The sequence below is a fragment of the Thamnophis elegans genome, chromosome 6, assembly GCF_009769535.1.
Source record: "Thamnophis elegans isolate rThaEle1 chromosome 6, rThaEle1.pri, whole genome shotgun sequence".
In the NCBI taxonomy this organism is placed as follows: Eukaryota; Metazoa; Chordata; class Lepidosauria; order Squamata; family Colubridae; genus Thamnophis; species Thamnophis elegans.
This window is the reverse complement of record NC_045546.1, coordinates 44751412-44775690: the sequence shown is the minus strand read 5'-3', so window position 1 is coordinate 44775690 and position 24279 is coordinate 44751412. Positions and strand designations below refer to the sequence as shown.

General features: G+C 36.0%; 1 protein-coding gene across 1 annotated transcript in view; it reads left to right on the top strand.

The window, feature by feature from the left end:
- ROBO2 (roundabout guidance receptor 2) overlaps positions 1 to 24279 on the top strand; it is a 372890-nt gene that overhangs the window by 303877 nt on the left and 44734 nt on the right. The window contains 2 exon segments of the mRNA XM_032220136.1: positions 7323 to 7494; positions 19086 to 19268. Coding sequence (XP_032076027.1) covers positions 7323 to 7494; positions 19086 to 19268 — 355 coding nt within the window.

The window sequence follows — 24279 nt, the reverse complement described above, 5'->3', positions numbered from 1 at the left end:
ATAAATAATCTGAGACATGATGCCTATTATTTATATATATTATAATTAATATTTTTGGGATGTCAAACTCATGTCATCAAGGCAGCGTCACATGACATATTGTGACTGTTTCCATTTTTCTAAACCAGGCATGGGCGTGGCCAGCACGTGACAGATCTGGCCTGTGGGCCGCGAGTTTGACACCCCTGCTTTATGCAAAAAAAAAAAAGAACTCTTGGTAAAAACCTAAGCAGATGGTATGAGATTTAGACATTCAAGCAGACAGAGCCAACTTTCTCATCTCTCATATAGACAAATTGGACTCTCCTCCTGGATATTCCCAATTTTATAAGTTTCCATGCTCCCCACAAAGAATGATCTTCTCCCAGGCCAGTGTAGACATTCCCCTAACATGACTGGCTGTTTGATATGCCAGCTTTCAACCTATGAAGATCAACTTTGCATTCTCTTGAATAGAGAGGATGAGTCTGTTTCACGCATCCTTTTAAAGTGCCTACCATACATGCACTGGCAATCAGAGTTAATACATTGGTTCATGAGTCTGATAACATCGACTATGATGAGGAGGTTGAAATATTCTTATGTAAATTATCAATGCGTGGGTGTTTTCACAGCAGTAGCATTTTTAATTTATAGCTTATAGAAACTGTTGATGCTTTCAACGAGATACAACTGTATAGATTCATATTTTTTTCTGTGTGTATGTACTGTTACATATGCATGTATTAGTGGTATTCTGTATTGTAAAATGTTTTGACTTGGACTTAGACCATAAATAGGTGTACAAGATAAAATATAATAATAATAATCTAATAATGTAAGACAAACATATAATTTTAATGAAACTAAAATATATTGATCGCTCCTGATTCAACATAAGAAAGCCAACTGTTACTTCATACTGAGGTCTAAATTGCCATGTGGTTTTTCAGCACCCTTTCTTATGTGAAACTATTCTTCATCTGTACAGATGCTTAAACAAACACATTTTTATTTCCTCTGAGAAAATAATATAGACTGCTACAATATTATATTTGTCTATTATATTTGACAATATCACAGACCTGTTAGAGCTCAGGAAATTCCTAATGCTTCTTTATGAACCTGATTCTTTTCCAGCTACAAACTTCAGTCTAACTTAGCAAAAAAAAAATTTTTTTTACAGTCCTACTGTCTTGGAAATCAAACTGATTGTGACTAGTTCACTGGAAAATCAAACAGAAATTAGGTATTCCCATTTAATTACCTGAATACATATAAGGTGTGCGGTCAAAATTGTTTTCATTTTAAGACATTGTTAATTATGAGCAACATTGACAGGCTGTGTCTCCTTGGTTCAGAGTATAGAGATTGAAGACTAGAAATCTCAGGCAACAAAATTAACTTTACAGGTTTTTTTAAGGTACGAGGACTTTAAGGGTCCTGGGCTAAATATCATATGCAGATATAGCATTAGGAACTTCCTGAGCTCTAACAGATCTGTGGTATTGTCAAATATGACCACATAATGCAGCCACAAAACTAGATGCCTTTATATCCTAACCAGATTTGGAATGACTTCCTTACAGTGTTGTTGTTGTTGTTGTTGTTGTGTGTTGTTACTATTAGTGGAAATCTTAGATTTGAGTAGCAAATCTGAATTCTTCTCTGGTAGATTATCTCTAATAGTTACTGTTTCATAATTTAAAATAATTGAAGGTGATTTATTCTGCATTTTTCATTTTCAATGCAATGCAGTGGTTAAATTGGTTTTTAAAAAAACACTTTATCTTTAGGACACGGACACACACAAATATATATTAAAAAGGAAAACAAAAAGTAACACATTTTAAACTAATAATCTATGTATTGTAGATTAAGGTTTTAAAATCTTAGTAATAAAATATAAGAATCCACAGCATGTAACATTTCATCAACCACAATCAATGTGTAGTCCTCAATGGAACTGTATCTACATGGAGGGAAGTATGCAGGGGGTACCCCAAGGCTCTTTTTTAGGCCCAGTTCTCTTCAACATGTTCATGAATGATTTGGACGAGGGATAGATGGGGAACTTATCAAATTTGCAGATGACACAAAGATGGCTGGAATAGCCAACAGTCCAGAAGATAGGATTAAGATACAGAAGGATCTTGACCGACTTGAACATTGGGCGCTATCTAACAAAATGAAATTCAATAGTGAAAAAAGTTAGGTTCTATATTTAGGCAAGAAAAACAAAATGCACAGGTACAGTATATGTGATACCTTGCTCAATAGTAGTAACTGTAAGAGAGATCTTCGAGTCTTAGTGGACAATCACTTGAATATGAGCCACCAGTGTGCTGCAGCTGCCAAAAAAGCCAACACAGTTCTAGGCTGCATAAACAGAGGGATAGAATCAAGATTACATGAAGCATTAATACAGCTTTATAATGCCTTGATAAGGCCACACTTGGAATACTTTTGAGACTCTAGAAAGAGTGCAAAGAAGAGCAACAAAGAGGATTAGAGGAGGAGACTAAAACATATGAAGTTGCTGGAACTGGGTATGTCTAATTTAATGAAAAGAAGGACTAGGGAGACATGATAGCAGTCTTCCAATATCTCAGGGGCTGCCACAAAGAGGAGGGAGTCAAACTATTCTCCAAAGCACCTGAGGGTAGAACAAGAAGCAATGGGTGGAAACTAATCAAGGAGAGACGCAACTTAGAACTGAGGACAAATTTCCTGACAGTGAGAACAATTAATCAGTTGAACAACTTGCCTCCAGAAGTTATAAATGCTCCAATACTGGAAGTTTTTAAAAAGAGATTGGATAACCATTTGTCTGAAGTGGTGTAGGTAGGGTATCCTGCCTAAGCAGGGGAACCCTTCCAACTCTTTTATTCTATTCTATCCTATAAGTATTATTTTATAATACATGAGGTCCTTGATGGGAAACCTATGGCACATGTGCCTGAAGTAGCACACAGAGCCATGTTGCCTGGCAAGCCTGGCGTCACCCATTCCTCTTCTGGGTTTCTGGCGCACATGGGTGTGCGACGATCAGCTGGCCTGTGGCAGTGCTGGAAACTGGTAGAGCTGGTCTTCTATTTTCTGGCGTGAGCATATGCCCCGGCCAGCAGATCATTGCATGTGCGGCAGTAACCAGAAGACTAGCTGGCTGGTGCATGAAAGTTCATTTTCTGGTGCGCGCATGCCCCCTGTGGCCCAGGCAAGCGTGTGCACGCAAAATGAGTGCATGCACTTCCTTTTCAATACTCAGTGCCAAAAAGGGTTGCCATCTGTTAGATCAGCGCAAAAGGAACAGGCAAGAGGCACAAGTGAACTTCAGCATTTTTATTCAAGGTTACTGTAGTAACTCAGGAACTCATTGCCCAGCTTCTCCTGTGGCCACCCCCTCAACACCCAGTTCAGAACCTTCGGTAGGATATGATATTTGTGCATGTGCTCTGCAATGTCCCTGGTGGTGACCGGGCTGACAGGGTCAATGTCTATCAGGAGAACTTGGGCTGTGGGTGCAGGGTCCTCCATGAACTCTGGTAATGAGTAGCAGATGAGGGCATCAGCGTGGCTGATGTCTTTCCTGGGTCGATGTACCAGCTTATAGTCGTACGCAGTGAGGAAGATAGCCCATCTGGTCATCCTCGGGGACATGTATGGAGGGGTCTGTTGGTCTCTGGCAAGAAGCCCCAGCAGGGGTTTGTGGTCGGTTATGAGTTCGAAGCACCTGCCATAGACATATTCGTGGAACTGCTTGATCCCTGCCACCGCGGCCAAGACTTCCTTATCTATTTGGCTGTAGTTGTGCTCCGCTTGGAATAATAGGTGATCAGTGCTTCCGTCCCATCTGGCAGGCGATGGCTGAGGACTGCTCCAACTCTGAAGGGGGAGGCATCGCAGGTGATCTGAACCGGCAAGTTGTGGTTGTATTGGATGAGGACACTGTCTGAGGAGAGGAGGTCTTTAACAGCTGCAAATGCTCAGTCTTCCTTCTGTCCCCAGGTCCATAGTGCTGTCTTCCCCAGCAGCTTGTGGAGTGGCTCAGCAACGGTGGCCTTCTGTTGTAAGAAAATACTGTAAACATTCAATAGTCCCAAGAAGGCTTGTGGTTTTGCCTTGTTTTTCGAGGTAGGAGCATTTTTAATGGCCTTCAGCTTTCTGTCGGTGAGGTGTATGCCTGACCAATCTATTAGGTAACCTAAGAACTCAACCTGTCTTATGCCGATTTTGCATTTCTTAGGGCTCACTTTGAGTCCCTTTTCCTGGAACCTCTCCAATGTTTTACGCATGCATTCCATCAATTGATCTATAGAGTTCCCTGATATGAACATGTCATTGAAGTATGGCACCACCCCTGGAATTCCCTGTAGCAGCCGCTTTATCAAGCACTGAAAAAGTCCTGCAGCTACGCTGACCCCAAACTGCAGCCTAGTGCATTTGAATGCCTCCCTGTGGGTCACTATGGTTTGGGCTTCAGTTGTGGCTTCATCCACTGGCAACTCCTTGTATGCTTGGGCGTGGTCTAGTTTGGCGAATACCTTCCTGCTTCCTAGAGAATGCAACAGATGTTGCACCACTGGCACTGGGTGTGGGCTCTGTTGGAGGACCTTATTCAGTGTGCACTTGTAATTCGCCCAGAGGCGGACTGAACCATCTGGCTTCATGTGGGTGACTATGGGGGTTTCCCATGCCACTTGATCGGTTGGAATGAGAATTCCCTGGGCAATTAACTTATCTAACTGCTCATCAACCTTGGGCTGCATTATGTTTTTTATATTTCTGTTTGTAAGCCGCCCGGAGTCCTTTAGAATTCGGCGGCATATAAAAGCTTTAAATAAATAAATAAATAATAAATAAATAAATAAATAAATAAATAATAAATAAATAATAATAAAAGGACCCTTCAGGGTTTGACCCTGATGGGGGTTACATGGGGGTCTGGGTTAAATGAAATGGGTTTCCCCATATATTTACCTAGGCCCCTGTCAAAAATGTCTGCAAACTTCGCAATAACTGGTCCAAGTCGTGGGTGGTAATTTGGTGCAGGCCAGTGATGTCCAGCCCCAGGGGCTTAAACCATTCCACTCCAAGCAGGGATGGTCGGTGGCTGGTGACAACTGTGAGGGGTAGGTGGCCGTGGAACTCATGGAACACCACTTCTACTTCCATTCTGTCCAGCACTTGGATCCAGTTCCCTTGATAGTCATTTAACCGGATGTTAGGTGGCTTTAGGAGTTTCTTGTTTGCAGCCAGATTCAGCTTCTTAATGGTCAGCCACAATGGACATGATGGTGAAGTACAATCCTGTGTCCATCTCCATCTTACATGGTTTTCCTTCAATGGTGACAATGGCATGATATTTCTCTCCCTCATATGCATCTGAGTGGCCAGCGGTGGTGTGATGGATCTCTCTGGTGGCTTGGTAGTGTTCTTCCCTCCATCTGTTCCACTGCTGGCTCGCTCTTGGGTTGCTTGTTCTTCCCGGTGGTGCTGGTGGCTTTGTCTGGCACGGAATGGGTTGGGACTCCCTGCAGGCCTCTGCGATGTGACCCTTCCTTTCGCAATGGCGGCATGTTGCATCTCGGAAATGGCAAGCTGCTCTTGCGTGGAACCCCATGCAACCTGGGCACTGCGGCTGTCTGTTCTTCTGCGTCTCTGGGATTTTGTCGTCTCTCGGGAATACATGGTGGATGGCATCGTCGGTGTCATCCCAGTCATCGTCATACTCTGGGACTTCAGTTGCCCAGTCAGGTTCTCTGTATGCGTGGTGCACCCCGGGTCTTCCTCACGTTTGTCGCTGAGTTGTCCGACGACTCGGCCGCTTTGGCTTCCTCGACCACGTTCTTAAATGAAACCCCTCTCCTGATCAACAGTTTCTTTTGTAAGAAGAGGTCTCTCATTCTCAGGATGATCCAATCCTTCATCATCTCCTTGGGGTTGATGAATTCACACCTGGTGGTGATTTCCTGTAGGCTGGCAACAAAGTCATTCACGGTTTCCCCCTCTCATTGATGTTGATGATAGAATTCGCTTTAGCTCATCATGGGGGCGGCAGATGGCACATAGTGGTCTTCAAAGGCATGTTGTAGGGTAGTCCAGGCAACATTTTCCATGTCTGTTGAGGCAATCAGCATCTGTGCCATCTTGTAAATTTTGGTGCAGCAATATGTTAGGAGCAGTGCACGTTTCCTGTTGTCCGGCAGGTCATGGTAGTCATTGGCTTTCAGGAACATCCTGAAACACCCCATGTATGTGTGCCAGTCTTCCGTCTGTGGGTCAAAGATCGGGTTCCACCACAAAATCGCGGAGGACAAAATCGCGGTCGACGAAAGCGCGCATTTGACGTCATCACAGCGCGACGAAAACATCGCGCTGTGATCGAAAAATGTAAAAATAAAGCGAAAACCTTACCCTAACTCCCCCAAACCTAACCCTAAACCTAACCCTTAACCTAACCCTAAATCTAACCCTAAACCTAACCGTTAACGTAACGCTAAACCTAACGCTAACCCTTAACCTAATGCTAAACGTAACCCTAACGCTCTAAACCTAACCCTTAACCTAACCCTAACCCTAAACCTAACCCTTACCTTTATGTGAATCGGCTTGCTTTAATTTTAATTTTATTTAAATTTTTAATTTTTTTCATCGCGCTGTGATGATGTCACATGCGCGCTTTCGTCGAGCGCGATTTTGTCCTCCGCGGTTTTGACAGGTCACGCAAAGATCGCTGGTGTGGGGGATGCTTGCGATGCCATGTTGTGCTAGTGGTTGAGGTTCTTTGTTCTTGATGCAAGACGGCCGTGTGGTCCACGAGGAGGTTCTCAGGTCCCTTTGTCATTGTCACCAGTGTTAGATCAGCGCAAAAGGAACAGGCAAGAGGCACGAGTGAACTTCAGCACTTTTATTCAAGAAAAAAGGGAATGCACTCTGCCATGCCGGAGCTCATCCTTTAAGGAGCTCTGATAGGCCAGCCGGCCAATGACAGCGATTCAAGTTTCCCACAGCTTGGGCGGCTAATCCGCAGTCAGCATGCAAATCAATGACGTACGTACATAACACCATCCCTGCATTAGGTGAAGATAAAGTACCCTTTTAAAATAAAGCTAATTACTGCTGTAAAGATATAGCTTATAGGTATGGGTTTTATTTTGTTCTGTTTCAATAGCAAATCGTCTCTTCAATAAATTCCAAAATAAATTATTCCCTTTTGCAATACACATTATGCTTAAATGGGAGATGAAACAGGCTACATCCAGATAGAAAATATTCTTGTTTTCTCAGGCAGAAGTTAAATGTTGTTTTGTCATATTTTGTCAAATACCTCTGTATTCCAGATATGGTGCTTGGGTAATGAAACAAAATTTCATATCAACAAGACTGTTGATGCAGCTATCCGGTCGGTAATTATTGGAGGCCTATATCCTGGAATTCAGTACAGAGTGGAAGTTGCAGCAAGTACTAGTGCTGGCACTGGAGTTAAAAGTGAACCACAACCTATAATAATCGGTAAGTGCATACCTGTGTCCTGCCACTCTGTTTAATGTGATTACATTTTGCTATGCCTTCCGTGAATCCAGACTGAAAATATAAAATGGTATATGGTTGAATAGTTTCTATTTATAATTTTTTCTAAAACTGAAACAGAGAAATGCCTGAATTACTAAAATAATTACAAACATCAATTATTGTGTGAAAATAACATTGCATTATGAATTTTTCACTTCACCAGTTTGATAGATTTATAGAATAGCTAACAAAATCTTTCTCCTCTGTCTGTTTTGATTACTACATTATTTCCTTATTTATGCTACTGGTGCCCAAGGCCATGTTTAAAGTATGTTATCTGAGCATTTGAGGTTTGCTGTTTATCAATTATTCTGAGCAGATGGTCTCTTCTGTTTTCTGCCAAAATGCAAGAAGGTTTGAATTCAGATAAAGGGAAAAACTGGTAAATGTCTCTCTTTTAAAGTTTTGTTTTTGTTAATCATACTGAATTAATTTCTTGACCTAAGGCAAGCCTAAAAGCTTGCCTTAGAATTTTTTTCAGTGATATACAATAGTGCTTAAAAGTTTGCAAGCCTATTTTAATTGTCAATATTTCTACATAAATATGACCCAAAATGTGATTGTTATCCACACATATCTTAAAAGTATATTTTGAAAACCCAATTAAACATATGAGTCAAAAACCTTATATCTGTTCCTGTTTAATTGAGAAGAATGATCCAAAGCAACTTCTTTTTGTGTGGCAAAAGTATGTGAACCTTTGTTTCAGTAACTGGTCTACACCCTCCCATCAACTTAGGCAGCAATATGTTCAAGTAATATCTTGATAACTGTTGATCAAATCCTGCACATCAGTTTGGAGGCATTTTAAGAACAACTTTAACTCAGGGGTGCTTGTGGGCTTCCTTGCATGAACTATCCACTTCAATGCTTCCATATCATTTCTTTAGTCAGCACTCTGATGTGACCTAAACATTCCAAAATATTAGCTTTGTATGCTTTAACCATCCTTTGTTAATATGATTTGGATGGTTGGGGTTGCATGACCCATTTTCTCTTAAGCTTCATTTCATTATTTCACTAGTACTTCCCTGTAGAATTCAAAATTCATAGTTCCATCTTTGAAGGTAAGCCATCCTGTTCCAAAGGCCAAAAAGCACAGACTCAAACCATGATGCTGTCACTGCCGTGTTTCAAAAATTGGATTTGCTTCTTGTATTGGAATGCAGTATTTACTGTTTTAATTCAAGTCACAAAGTTCTATGTTGGTCTCATTCTCCTACATAACATTCTTCCAATAATTTTCTGGCTTATCCACCAGTCTTTTGCAAACTAGATGGGCAACAATATTCTTTTTGGGGTGTATTGACTTTCTCTTGGAGTCCTGCCATAAACACCATCATTATCCAGTATTCTCCTGGTAATAGTCTCACTAAATTCTAACATTATTAATGCAAAAGAGGCCAGTTGTTTCTTAGATGTTATCCTGGGAATTTTCTGAAACAGTTTGGCTGGTTGACATACTTGAGGAAGGGAAAAATATTGCTGAATTATCTCCATTTGCACAATTTGCCTGTGAGTAAGTTAGTAGAGTTCAACACTTCGGAAAAGGTTTTTAACCCTTTCCAACTTGCTAAGCATCAGTAATTGTTTTTTGTAGGTTCTCAGAAATCTTTGTGAAGCGTGACATATTTCAACATATCTGGGTTGTGTAGATCAGATTTTGATAGGAATGCTCAGAATTCTGTTCTTTAAATAAGGCAGCTAATAGTCATCCCATTGATTGAAACACTTTAATTTTCTCTTCAAATGAACTGATAATCCTAGAGGTTTGGTCACACATTTTTGGCACCTAGAAATATGCAGATTTATGTAATTTTCCTCAATAAATAAAAGAACAAATGTAATGTTTTGTTCATTTGTTTAATTGGATTCTCTTTATTCAATTTTAGGATAAATTTAAGAACAAATCACATATCAGGTCAATGTGCAGAAATATGCAGAGATATTGAAAATTCAAATAGCTCCCAAATTGTTAAGCACCACTGTATCAAAAAATGAAACAAAATAAAAAGTTTAAAGGAAAATACACAAAATAATTTCAGATGCCTGCTACATTATGTGGGGCACAATCCACATGACCTCTAAGAGCCAAGGTGAATATTAATATGAGTAGGGATGCTGAGTGCTTGGACAGAAGCATCCTGATGAACCAGTTACCAAGCTGATGAGATGTTTGTGGCATTGGGGTAATAGCTGGTGTTGTTGTCATGGAGGAAGGAGGACAGTGAATAGAAGCCTATTACATTTGAGGAGATAGGGACCAAAAGGAAGTAGGCCATTCTTAGAGAAGACAATTTTAGTGTATTGTATAAGTTCCATGTTCTAGTCCCTGTGCTTGACCCCAATGATTTATAATTGGGTCATCAGTGATCCTGGATTTTGGCTGCTGTTATTGGATGCCAAATTAGGCTATTTTAAAGTATTCCTCAACTGTGACTCAATATTGAATCAGAAGATTAACCTGGCATGAATCTCTAACATCTGGCTGGATTGTGACACAATTTACAATCCCAAGGCCAAATGGTAGAATTCCTATAATCATACAAACGATCTATTGGCTTTCAGAGGTGCTACTGCATTAATAATTGGTTATGAGAATCTTCTGAAGAGCATACGCTTTAGGGATCCTAAATCTCCCTATGTTCAATTACACTGGACTATTTTAATTGGATCTCCAATTTTCCCTTTTTGGTGGAAGATTGTAGAGAACATGGCTAATTGCAGATCCTGGGAGTACTGGACAAATCAGGTTATCTGTACTCTTTTCAGGACTCAGGCCTTAATATAATACTGAAGAAAGCACTAACTGCATTTCTTGATGATCTTTGGAGAAACTGCAAGGTAAGGATTCTTCAATCCTGGCCTTCCTTCATCTCTCAATAATCTTTGATATCATCCAATACAGTATCCTTCTGGACTGGCTTCATGGGCTAAATGTTTGAGACACACTGTTGTATTAGTTCTCTTTCCTTTAGACTGGTTTTATTTGTATTGAAAAAAGTTCTAGCTCTGGATCTGTAGTATCTCTGGACCTATTTAACATCCATCTGAAGCCACTTGGTGAAGTCATCCATCAGCATGGGTTCCAGTAGCTGTAATATGCTAATAAAACTTATTTATACATCTCACTAGACTTCCCACGTAATGCCCAAGCTATTGAAGTGCAATTATTAAGTTGCCCATCTCACCTCATGCCTCCTTTTCAAAAAAATTGAAAACAACAATATCACCATAAAAAGAAATCTGCAGTTAAACCATATAGGTAAATAGTAATCATAATCAGAACTACAACCCTTTCAAAGGCTCTTCCATGCGCAGAACTCCAAGTTTGGTGATGCAACCATGTTTTTAAAGATTTACAGAAGGCCAGCAAATTCAAGCTGATGTTATATTTGGAGGGAAGATGTTCCAAAGTAGGCACTATGACAGAAAAAGCTACCTTCCTGGGCCCTGCCTAGTGACATTCTCTAGTAGATGGGAATGACTGATGGGATATTTAGATGCAATAGGAGAGAAGTGATATTTTCAATAATACTGACTGTACATTGTGGTTATAAGGATAGAGAATGTTCTTGGTTTTGGCTTCACTCCCAGAACACCAAATTGTGTGTTTAGGTTTCCCAGTTCTGGATTTGCATTCCTCCTGGCAGAACTGATGACCAGTTGGATCCTTTTTTTGGATTCTTACCTATAAAAGCAAGTGGAAGAAAAAAGCCAAGAGAGACTTTATATAAATCCTTCTAGATAAAGTATTGTTGGACCATATAATTCTTGAAACAATTATTTATTCCTAGTAACTAATAATAAAACCAAAATCCAATAGGTGAGTTTATTGGGAGCTAAAACTATACTGCAAGATAGAGATTCATTCAATTAACCTAGTGCTCAGTTCTATATGAGAAGCAGGGTGAACTCTATTTCTAGAGACATTATTCCAAAATTGTGGGAGTGGGTGGGTTATTAATGAGAAAGCTTGATTCATCCTCATCTTATGCATTTCATCTTGAAAGATGAAATTTCAGCTGGCCACTAAATGACAGAATAGGTCAAGTCAGAAAGGTAGTGGCAGCCACTGCAGTAATCTTAACTCTTACTATAGCAACATTTGCCATTTAGTTTTGCTAAGGAGCAAGGTGTCTCGTGTGATTAGGATACTGGGTTGGAGGTTAGCAAGCCCGCATTTGAGACCCAAATGTTGGTATGTGGCAGGGTGAGGTCCCATCATTTGCTCCAGCTCCTTGATGGGGACATGAAAGGAGCCCCCACAGGCATGGTCCAGGCAACAGTGATGTCACCAGTTAATCTTTTCAACTTGGAAGCACCTTGAACAATGCTTCCAATACGAACAAGAAAGACAAGATGGAGATTAGTTTGGCTGCCTTATTCTGTAGCAATTTTGTGCTTCTGAAACAACTTATTATAAATGTGTTGCAGTAATCCAACTGCAAGGTGATAAAACCACGAGTTACTGTTGCAAGAGCTATCTAATCCAGGTACAGCAATAAAGTAGAGTGGGACAAAAGTCTCTAACAACAAACTCTATCTGCGATTTATCTAGCAGGCTCTTCAGATAACAGATGAATTATTTTGGGGAGAGTACAATCACATCAAGAAAAACAACCATATATATATATATATATATATATTCCTCTATCTTATTATCAAACAACTATTCTTCTTGATAGGATTCAATCTAAATTTAATTGTCTCTATCCAGTTCCTTATTGTCTTCAGACACCATTCAAAACTTTAGCATGTAAAACTCAGCCTGAACTCATGATATATGGTACTGTTCTGCTGAATACGAAAAAAGAAACGTACACAAAAGTACATTTTAAAAATTAAAGAGAAACAGAAAAGTCATATACAGTTCTGATTGTTCCATATCTGTTTGAATCCTTACCATGTCACTGGTGAGTTTGAATGAAGAGGAATGAAAGTTTGGCAAATATTGCAAACATTTTAGCATTTCTCACTGAAAGTACTGGGTATGGCAGGCTATTTTAGATGCTTTAAACCCAGAATTTACATGGCTTAGGAAACAGAAAGGCTGGTAAATGTGAAAAGAAAATTCTAGAAGAAATATCAATATCAATAACACTTAGACTTATATACCACTTTACAGTGCGTTACAGCCCTCCTAAGCGGTTTACAGAGTCAGCATATTGCCCCCAACAATCTGGGTCCTCATTTACCCATCTTGAAAGGATGGAAGGCTGAGTCAATTTTGAGCCTGGTGAGATTTGAACTGCCAAATTGCAGGCAGCTGCAGGCAGCAGAAGTAGCTTGCAGTACTGCACTCTAACCACTATACCATCATGGCTCAAATGTGACAGGTAATATGTGCGAGTTACAAATAGATAGCAATTGAATTCCATGAATAAAATATTAACAGACCTTAAAAAGACCTTAATCTGCAAGCATTTAGAAGTATTAGACTACTAAAATAGATGTTAAACATAACAAGCAGTAGAATTTATTCTTAATAGGACAAAATAGACCCATTCAAAGTAGCAATCAAGGTGGAAAAGAGTGAGAATACATTTTCTTTAAATACAATGAGAATACTGCTTATGGCTTCCTTATAAGGATCTTTATTGTGCAGATTCCTACTGTTGATGTAATTGAGAAACAGCTGTAAAATTTCACAATTATATGTACAATAAACTTGATGTGTCTAATTAATTTTTGGTCCAGCAAATTAGTTTTATTCTTCATTACTGTCCAATGGGAGGATAACATATTTCATTATATTTTAGTCTGCAGAAACAATGAAGCGTTACAGGTCAGATATATCCCTCATCTGCATTCTAATTAGCTAACCTGACAGTACTGATTCAAAAACACCTGAAGTATATGAAGTAATTTAGTGATACATGATTTCACTTTTTCTCATTTTTTCATGCACATGGATCTGTATTTTATGTTTATGATTAAATGTAACAAAAACTAATTCTAAATTAATTAATGTGTTTTTTCCCCAAAACTAAACACATTAATATTGTTGACCTTAATTGGAAATATGTATCCAAGTTCACTTATTTCATCCTCTAAATTTACAAAGCAATATTATTCTGTCGTTTAAATAAATAACTACTTTTCTGCATGTAACTGCAAGGCCCCAAAGGATAGAGCAGTCTTACAGACTACCAAATTAAAAGTGCATTGATATAATTGGAAATCTATCCTTCCTAAGGATATGTCATAAACTTTAGAGCTTTCTGAAAGTTGCCTTGAGAATTTTCTACCCATTCACCCCATTAAAAAGGAAAGGATTCTGAATTTGCAGAAGATGGAGTTTATAAAATGACTTGCATAAATGGAATAGCATAACTTTCTGTCTCAAGTCCAGCATAGATGTAGACCAATTTGTTTTTTTTTAAGTAACTAAAAATAAAATTAATATTATTTTGAAAATAGCCATGGTGAACAGGCTAACTGAAGAATACTGTATATCCTGCAATATGAGCAGCTATGCATTGTTTCACACTTCTGCCCTTCTGCTATTCTCTTTGAGTTCAAGAATTTCCATTTCTCTTACATAGTGTAGATACCTAGCGTTAGTTAGTTGCATTCCTAAAAGGTTTGGGAACAGTTCAATAGCTTTACACAGTGGTAAATTACTATTCAAAAGCCTATGGCATCCAAGTTATTTAGATTTCAACTTGGAAATCACCAAGTTGCCTTTTAGCATTGAAGAGCAGCAAAAAAACCTCAATATCCTACATATGGTTCCATGTCTATAAAAACTACTGAAGGGAAGGGCATAAGAACAATACAGTCCCCTACTACTGAAACCTAATCTATAAATTACTTATAAAAAATTACTTATAATAAATGATTTAGATTCATATCTAAAGTATTTTTCATTTAAAAGGTGATTTTTACATCTTACTTGTAGGATTTAGCCGTAGGACCCTCAATTAAAATGCTTACCATATTTGTTTTTGAAGTATGAGCTAGAAAGTAGAAAGCTACCATATTTTCATCAGCCTAAATAATCATTAGGAAAAATATTTAAAGATATATTTCATATTTATCTACCTATCCCAATGATCAAAACTTTTGAAGCATTGCCATTAAATCAGAATGTTTCTTTATTTTAATTTACCAGAAACTGGCTACATTTTATATAGTCTATTGATATAATTTGTTTTTTTAAACATATTCAATTTAAAGCAGTTGTAATTTTTGTATTTTGCTGGTTTATGCTACACATTACTAAAATTCAGAAAACTCAGAAAGGCACTTCAAAAGATACTTACACAAGGAGAAAAACAAACAATATGGTTATTGCAGAATAATGTCCCTATTTTTCCACACACTTCCTTATAAACTTTAGCCTGCATTGTAATATACTACAGGTTGGGATGGAATGGTAAAATAATGTCAAAATTGGAATTACTTTATAGCAGCAAAAGCTTGCTCTTGAATTAGGCAGCTATAATTTAAAAAATGTGCTTTAAAAGTGTTGAAATAAAAATGCAGATTTTCCTGAAATAAAATTAATACTACTACAACTACTCATTTACAAAAAGAATTTTTGTTTCTTTGCTCCAGCACTGGAAAAATAGAATTTGGAAATATCTAGTCTTTAGGTATTTGCATCCAGTTTAACAAATAATCTTATTTTATTTACTTAAGATTAGAACCAATATGCTGACATGGCTTAATTAGAAATAAACTTCAAATTTTAATAAACTTGAAAATGACATGGTTTTTAAAGCAAGGCAAACTAAAATGGTATTTGAATTGTTTCAAATTTGATCATGGCTTTCACATATATTTTATAGCTTCGTTTTTGAAAAAATATATTCCATTAAAAAAAAATTAAAGAAAAAGCAATAAAGTGAATTATTTAATGAATTTAAAAATCTGATAGTTTGAATACATATATTTTAATAAATTATTAGTTTATTTTCATTTCATGATCAAGGAGGCAAATTCCATACCTTTTAAATGATACATTTACACATTTTTTTCAAAATACAGAATGTATTTGTTCAGGAAATGGCTTATTTGGGGATTAGACAATTTAATGATTACAAAATTGACCATATTCAGTGGCAGACTGGAAAGGAGCCTAATTCTGCTGAGCCATTCAAACAGCAAATTAATCCTATTAACCAAAATGGAGCCTATATACTTTGTAATTTACTTGTTAATGACTTTTAGACTGGGTGTTCATTATATGAACATTTTTTCCAGTAAATGGGAAAAAATGAGTCATCTCTAGAGATTTTGTGATTTTCAAAACAAGATAAATAAAACTGTTATTTGTAATAGATACTATTTGTATTATTCATTATAAAAACAGTTATACAAGATTACTAAATAATAGTTTAGATGGATGCAATTACAATAATGTTAAAGTTTTATATATTCTGTTTTTATTTATGATTTCACCATTATTTCATTAAAAAACCCTAATGAATCAATATGTGGAGGGATAAATGTTGGTATCCCATCTATGCACATATACCATCCAATAGTAGGTATGAGGGATTATATTAAATAATAGATATCAATAATCAGAAAAATTATTGTTTAGTTGATTTCCATACAATTTCTACAACATGCAGAGTTTCAGAGACTGTGAAGCAGTACTGTATCAATTTATATAATTGCCTATCTCACACGCATGAATAGAATACATAAAATACTAAACAAATAAAATCACATCACCAAGTATTATAAAACATACCATTCACTTATCTAGTAGATGGTTTATATATACTCTTAGACCCCAGACTCAGCCCCAATATCCTGTTTCCAGGGCCAAAAGGCCAACAGGAACCTGACTAGAGCAATGTGGAGGGAATGATGTTCCTTATCAGCCACATTCCTTAACTGTGATGGTTAAGCAAGTGCCTCTTGATGGATCAGGAGAAATTTTCATAAATAATGCCATCCAAAGCCACAAAAGATTTTAGAAGTGATTACCATCTGGAAGCCTATTTGAAGTTAATGCAACTCACAAAATAGTAGTGTTTCATATATTGAATAACAGCACTATTAACTGCCTGTGCTGCTATGTTCTGCACCAGAGGAAGCTTCCTAATGGTCTTAAAGGGCTGCCCCTATGGAGTGTATTGCGGTAATTTAAGCTACAATAGAGGTTATGACCGTGATGGCGAAGTGGCACACAGAACCATCTCTCTAGGTACGTAGGTTGTCACCCGTTGCTCTTCTGGATTCCAGAGTGCCGGCCAGCTAGTCTTCACACATGCGGAAGCACAAGAAACTGGAAGAGCAGCCACTCAGTGTACATGTATGTGCCAGAAACCAGAAGATCATCCCGGTGTGCATATGCACACCAGGCGGCTGCTTTCTAGGTTCCGATGCATGCATGTGCACTGGCCAGTTGGTCTTTGTGTATGCATGCATAACAGAAATCATAAGACCAGGTGGCTAGTGCAAAAGCATGTGCCAGAAACTGGAAGATCATCATGGCTGCTCTTTTTCCAGCATAGGTGCATGCACACACTCCCATTTTGACATGCTGTGCTGAAAAAGTTCACCAACACTGGGTTATGAGCATAGAAGTGGCTGTGAGCAGAGACCCTAGTTCAGAACATTCCATTAACATGAACTCTATTTTGCTCATAGTAGATAAGCTAGGTACAAAACGCATTAAGATGTTTTTTCTAAATATCTTAAACACTTTATTTCAACATTATTCAGTTGGATGGCTTTGGTCCAATTACTCTCCCAGCCCAGTACATCTCACTGGGTCGCTCTTGTGGAGAAAACAGGAGGAGGAAGGAATATTATGTATGTTTTCCATTTTGTAATAAAAGTGAATAAAAATCTAATAAATAAATAAACTCATAAAAGTGCTTCTTCACAGTATCCGCTTTGCAAAATAAAATCAGTGGTTATTTTAGTAAGAATTTCACTGTGATGCAATTTATACCATTATATATCTCCAGAAGGAAAACAGTTAAATTGTTTTCTATCTTTTTTTTAATTAATTTGGGAGCAATTTGTTTTTTCCCCCTAATAATGCATTTGTTTTAAAATTTGTCTTAGTGACAATTCTATGGAAACTTCTTATATTTTGGACAATATTTATCCCATTCCAATTTTAGCAGATACTTATGTCAAAAAACAAGCTGCAACAGGGAAATTTAGAATAAGAGAGTATAAAACAGCCATGAATCAAAATATCAACGAAGGACTGCAATTGGAACTCAAACTGAGTTCCAACTGAGTCACAAAATTGAGTATGTCTTTACATTGTACATTGTCCTTGCTCAGAACAAAGGAAAAGTATTATAGTATTAATTAAATTTATCCTTCCATTGTATACATAACATTCTTCCTTCTGATTTTTGCCCACAATAGCTGTCACCCAGAAATTTAAAATATCAGCTGAAATGGAACCAGAACCATGGCTTTCTATTCTTAGGTCAACTCATTAATTCCACATTGTGTCAATTTTCTAACTTGATTTGGATCTTTCAGTCATAAAAGTTCTGTCTTCAGTCATACAACCCTCACTTACCACCTTGAAGGAAAGTTGTTTTTTCCTTATGAGAATTAAGGTGGAAGCATAACTTTGAAGGGCTACTTCTTTGTGTTGGTTGATTAACATTGATCATGAATGTTGACTCTAAAAATCACATTCGCATATAAGCTAATGAGAATTAAATTAACAATGTCTCATGAGAAAAGTGACCATTGAAATCTTTAGTTTGGAATGGAGATGTATAGAGGGTTATGAAATAATGAATAGTAAGCATGGATAATGTGAAAAGCAGTATGTCTGAGTTCAACTTTCAATATGTTAGAACTTAAAAATCTACAGAATTAAATACCAGAATATTACATATCAGCAGGAGGAAAATCTTTTTCACACAACACATAGTTAAATTATTTCCGATGCTTTGGATCATTTTAAAAGGAATTGATAAGTTAATGGAGGAGCAGCTTATCAATAGCTATCAATGTTAAAGACTATTGATTGCATCAAGGCATCCCGCCTTTAATATTTGTGCTGCAAAACACTGCAGGTTATACTGATTTGTAACCTTCCAAAATGTTCCCAGTTATCTACTATGTGGCACAGAATGAAAAAGGAGTTGAGCAGATTGAATTCCATGGGCCTAGAGCTGCTTTAGTAGGACTGTTTTAAGATTTTGGACACCTTCCAAGTTGTTGTTGTTTTTTAAAGTCAATTGTTCATTATTCTGTTATAAAACATTTTTAGACTTTATTTATCTTGCCATAAATCAGTGGTTGTCAACCTGGTCCCTACCGCCCACTAGTGGGTGTTCCAGCTTTCATGATGGGCGGTAGGAGTTTGCTGTAATTCTGCTTTATAAATTTTATTAAGTAAAGTTACTTCCCTATTTTATAAATCACCATTACTGTGGAACCAGTGGGCGGTTAGAAAATTTCACTACTAACAGAGATACAAAAGTGGGCGGTAAATATAAAAAGGTTGACTACCCCTGCCATAAATAGTCTGCTATTATGCACTATTATTATTTTTTATTATTAGTCCAATTATTTATGTTATCCAGGAGGGCGTAATGAAGTCATCATCACTGAAAACAACAATAGCATAACCGAACAAATTACGGATGTTGTCAAGCAACCTGCCTTTATTGCTGGAATTGGTGGCGCTTGCTGGGTTATACTTATGGGTTTCAGTATCTGGCTCTATTGGCGCAGAAAGAAGAGAAAAGGCCTTAGCAATTATGCAGGTAAGAACAAGAATTTAGTTTACAATAAATATTCAGCAAGAATATATCTAGTTCACAGAATAAGGAGTTGAGCAGATTGAATGTTGTTTATTATGTTGTGAAAGAACAAGAATATGAAAAGCTTTAAGTGCATTGCTCTGTATCACATTTCATCATTGCTACCAGAAAGCTGTCTAATATTCATCCAATAAGTACATCTGATATAAGAAGCCCAAGAATTTTAGATTACAACTTTTCCCTAAGTAAAAGACAAATTCAGCAGGCTTATTTATTTGCAAAAGTAAAGAAGGAAGTATATAAATAAAGTGGAATTGATAAGCTCAGGTTACTAAACATCAACTTGTTAAATCATCATTATTTTCAATCATATAATCATAACCAAATTAATTGAAGTGGAGACCAATATGTCTTCATTATGTGATTTCACTTTCCACCCTAAATGAATGAAAGAGAATCAGTACATTCAAATGTACTGATTTTGTCCTAATGATGTCCTAATTTGTGTTCATTAAGTTAAATGATAGCTGAGTTAGAGGCAATCTAACTTTGTTTGATAATACTGGATACATTGTAAATAAACATTCTACTTATTTTTGATAAAACATTATAAAAAACTGGGAGCATTCACATGAGTGCAGGACACATTTTTCTATTTATGAAAGAAATGGAAACGCATAAGGATAAATTTTGGAATCTTCTCTTGTGTTTTTCTATTATTTAGATCACATAAGGTTTTGGTTCCATGGTCTGAAAGCAATGTAAAAATGCCTAAAATAAGCACCTAAAAAGTTAATTTACATTAAAACACTTTTTTTATAAGGGCCCTATGGTTCACTTAGTTATATTGAACTGAAATCAGTATAAAGCAAAAGACCTTTAATATTCTTCATGCTGCCTTCTGGATTAATGTGAAGCAAGAATATTAATATTGCATTTTCTATTGCAACAAAATAAGAAGGCTGTGAAATTCTCTACAATTTTGATTCATTATTTTTGAAGAAAAGTATTATTCATGTTCTATTTGAATACAGTGAAACTTTAGCTGTTTGCTATTCAGATCAAATTTCAGACTCTTCTTATTTTTTTTCCTTAATGATTACATACATTTATGGTTATAATTTTAAAAGCAATGTTTGGTTTGCAGATTTTTTCCCTTTTCCTTACAATAAATACAGCACTTCCAACTTTCTCTTTTTTATGGAAGTAGATAAATTTTGTTCAAAATTATATAAATAAGCTCAATGGCACTATAGATAGCTATGTTTTTATTATCTAGAACAGTGGTAGTCAACCTGGTCCCTACCGCCCACTAGTGGGCGTTCCAGCTTTTATGGTGGGCGGTAGGGGTTTGCTGTAATTCTGCTTTATAAATTTTATAAAGTAAAGTTACTTCCCTACTTTATAAATCACCATTAGAATGATTAAATAACCATGTTTACATATTTAAGGGAGGAGTAATAGATTTGCTGCTTTATTTAGATATCCAGAAACATCAGATGTGCTAAATACATACTTCTTCAAATCTCATTTAATTGCTTGACATCTCTGTTATGTATAACAGCATGTTTCTATAAATAGTTTTGTAACATCTAACAATTTGTAGGTTTACCATATATGCAAATATATACTCAGAATAAATAATTTTAAAGCATGCAAAAAATGGTTCTTTGCTGGCAACCATATACTTTTAGTCAGCATAAAACCATGATCAAAAACATAATACCTGTATAATTTTCATTCCAAAATTTATGCATATGGTATTAACCCCTGTATCACTTTAAAGTGTGTCATATTATACACACTTCTATATTTATTGTTAAATGTTGCATTTGCCTGATAATGAAAATTCATAATCAATTACATTTGAAAGCAAAATATAGCATCTATATGCTGCCAGCTTGCATGTCCATGTAACTATTTCATATACATATAAAAACCCATGCATTTATGTTCAATCTTCTATTATGGGCCGCTGCTAATGCTTAAATGTGAATTGTTATAATTTGAGCCTGATTTTACAACATATAGCATTTATTTTTGAAAGACAGCCTTGCCCTGTAATTGGCATTGCTTAAGAGTTTTATAACTCACAATGTATTTACTTTTCTTGTTTTGCAGTACAGTCCTTCACCTTCACCCCTGCAGGTACTGTCCATTAGTTCTCTTTCCCCCAGCACCATACAAATGAATCCATTATAATTATTCAATTTATAAAATAATTTAAAATGTTCGTGCAAGAATCAGCATTCTGTTTATAAGTCATACTAATATGGTATTTTACCAATGGTTGTAAAAGAATGCTATATTATAATATTAATATATCTATCCTTAAAAATCCATGCTCACACTTTCAGCTTTGTTAATATTTTATTCTTAATTATTCATTTAAAATAATTTAATAGGCATTGTTTGAAGTGAAAGCAGAAGGTAGAGTACAAATGTACAAACTTGCAAAATTGAGGTAATTTATATTATAGTTTAATATAGATATAATCTATATTATAGTTTCCTGCTTTTGTAGATTTTTGAGTTTAATTATATGGCAGATATTATCAAAAGTTAACACCCTTAAATCCACATGGCAGGCAATAACATTCATACATAACCCATTCTAATTGAAAACATTTATAATTATACATATTTATAGATTTATGAAATCTATGTCATAGAAATAAAAATATTTGTAAAATTGGATTCAAAATTTACTTCCTTAGAACTCCTTTATAAAATCTAACATATAATTGAGTGCAATAAATTATATGGGGAAAAAATAATAGCACATAAAGAACTCTCCCATAGTACATACTGTATACTCATGGAAAGCAATAGGAATTATTAAGTCAATAATAATCTTTTAGTAAATGTTTATCTATGTCTATTTCAAATAAATTCAGAGTATTTGAAGTGAGCATTCCAAAACACACAAATGAATAGATACATTTTAAAAGGTTTATATTTTGCTTTTATTTTTTTGAAGAATCATAATGAGTTTAAAATATTTGAAACTTACAATTTGATAGAAGCAACCAAAGAGACAGAATCATCAATTACAATCTATCAGATGATAAGTGCAAGCCAACATAATGTTCAACAACTGACTCAAGTGGAACTTTCTGTCAAACAATGAGGCTTCTAAAATCTTTGGATCTAAAGCTTCACTTAAACATCACCATTTTTCAATTTATAGCTAGTAAAGCTGTCGTTGAATTAAAGTAACATGAATTCTGTAGCTACATTTTGAACTTATTAAAAGTTCTGGAAATTCTTCCCGATTTGGAGAATATGGTCTAATGACTGACTTCACTAGTTAATTCTGTATAATAATATAGAGTGGTATTTATAGTACATAGAAGTGGATAATACATCTGTGGTTATTTCACTTGTTTTGAATGCATTTTAATAAAATAATAACATAAGTAGTTATTGAGTTACTTTTTATTTAACTTCATAAAAAACTAATTTTAATTTGCTTATGTCCTTAACTTTTACCAAACCAGCTTTTACAACAACTTTTTCAATTTCTTCATTCTAAATTTAGCTATTGAGTTGTTTCTGATGTCTCTGAGAGCTCCATCTCTCTCTCCCTTTCTCCCTCTCTCTCTCTTCTTTCAGCTTTGATAACTCACTTATGTCTTGTTTTACTTGTGTCTCTTGCAAACCTCAGCAGGAGATCACAAGTGCTTACTGATAGTGGCCAAAACCTCACAGCATGTAATGTCCAGGGTAAAGATGTTAACCATATGACTCCCTTTAATAGTCCACAATAAACCATGAAAACATTTGACTGTCTGTGCTAAGGTTTTCTGACTGCTTGTTTGGAGAAAGAGAATATAGTTTAGAAACATACCTAGCAAGAAAATAGTATTATCTGTCATTGCAGTATTATTTATCAAAAAACCTTATGAATTCACAATGGAAAATAGACTTCTTCAAGATGGATAAATGCCAACTGTTTAAGAAATAATATTGATCAAAAGGACAAGTTTATTTCATTGGGACAGCTTCAGGATCTGGAATTAGTTCTCTAATTGTAGACATATTCTGTATCAAAATAAAAGTCCACCCTCAAAGTTGAATGCAAATACATTTCAAGAAGGGAATAATCCCAGTAGGAAAACTGGATACTTGATACTATCATGAACATTCTAGCCCATAAATCCAAACTAGAAAGATCATCCAAGTCATCAATACCTGGACTATATTTGTGAAACTATATATTACTGGAATTATTAATTGCACACAAGCTGAACTAGACAGTTTGCACTGAAAAACAAAAAAAATGATGACTATTCACTATGTATCTCCATAGTGATATTATGGATTGTATCTATCCTGCAGAAGTGCAGGTAAGGGTTTATTTCATGTCAAACACATTTTTGGAGATGTATGCACTGGCTTGGTATATAAAGGAAGGAGAGGAAAATAGATAAAACAATACCTAGAAACTGGTCACAACTGAAGCATTAAAAAAAAGAAACTATACTTGCTTTTGCCTGCTCAAGACCAAACAGTTCAAACTAATGCAATCAAGGCCAGAATTCAAAAATCATCAAATGATAGTAGTTCATATACTTAGCTCATGCAGGAAGATCACGCAAATTGATTATAAACAACAAAATAATACATTCAACAAAATGATTCACTGGATCATCTGTAAAAATTATCTTCCAGGAATGAAAAATTGGTAGGAACTTACAGCTTAAAAAGTACTATTAAGAGGCAGCAGAATAGAAAAGAAAAAACTGGAGAAGGTAACAAAATACAAAGAACTGCAAATAGAAATAGAATGACTCTGGCAAAATACAATTCTAACATATCTGGATTACCAGTTGAAAACCATTGGCACTGATAAATCATCTGTTGCAAAAGACAGCTTTACTTGGATCAGTTTACATCCTGTGACAGTACCCTTAATATTGTCAAACAATGTGACATACATTACCCCAGGTCCTTGGTAAGGACTCAATAAGTATAAAAATGCCAAATCCAGTTTAAATATCTGATAATTGGG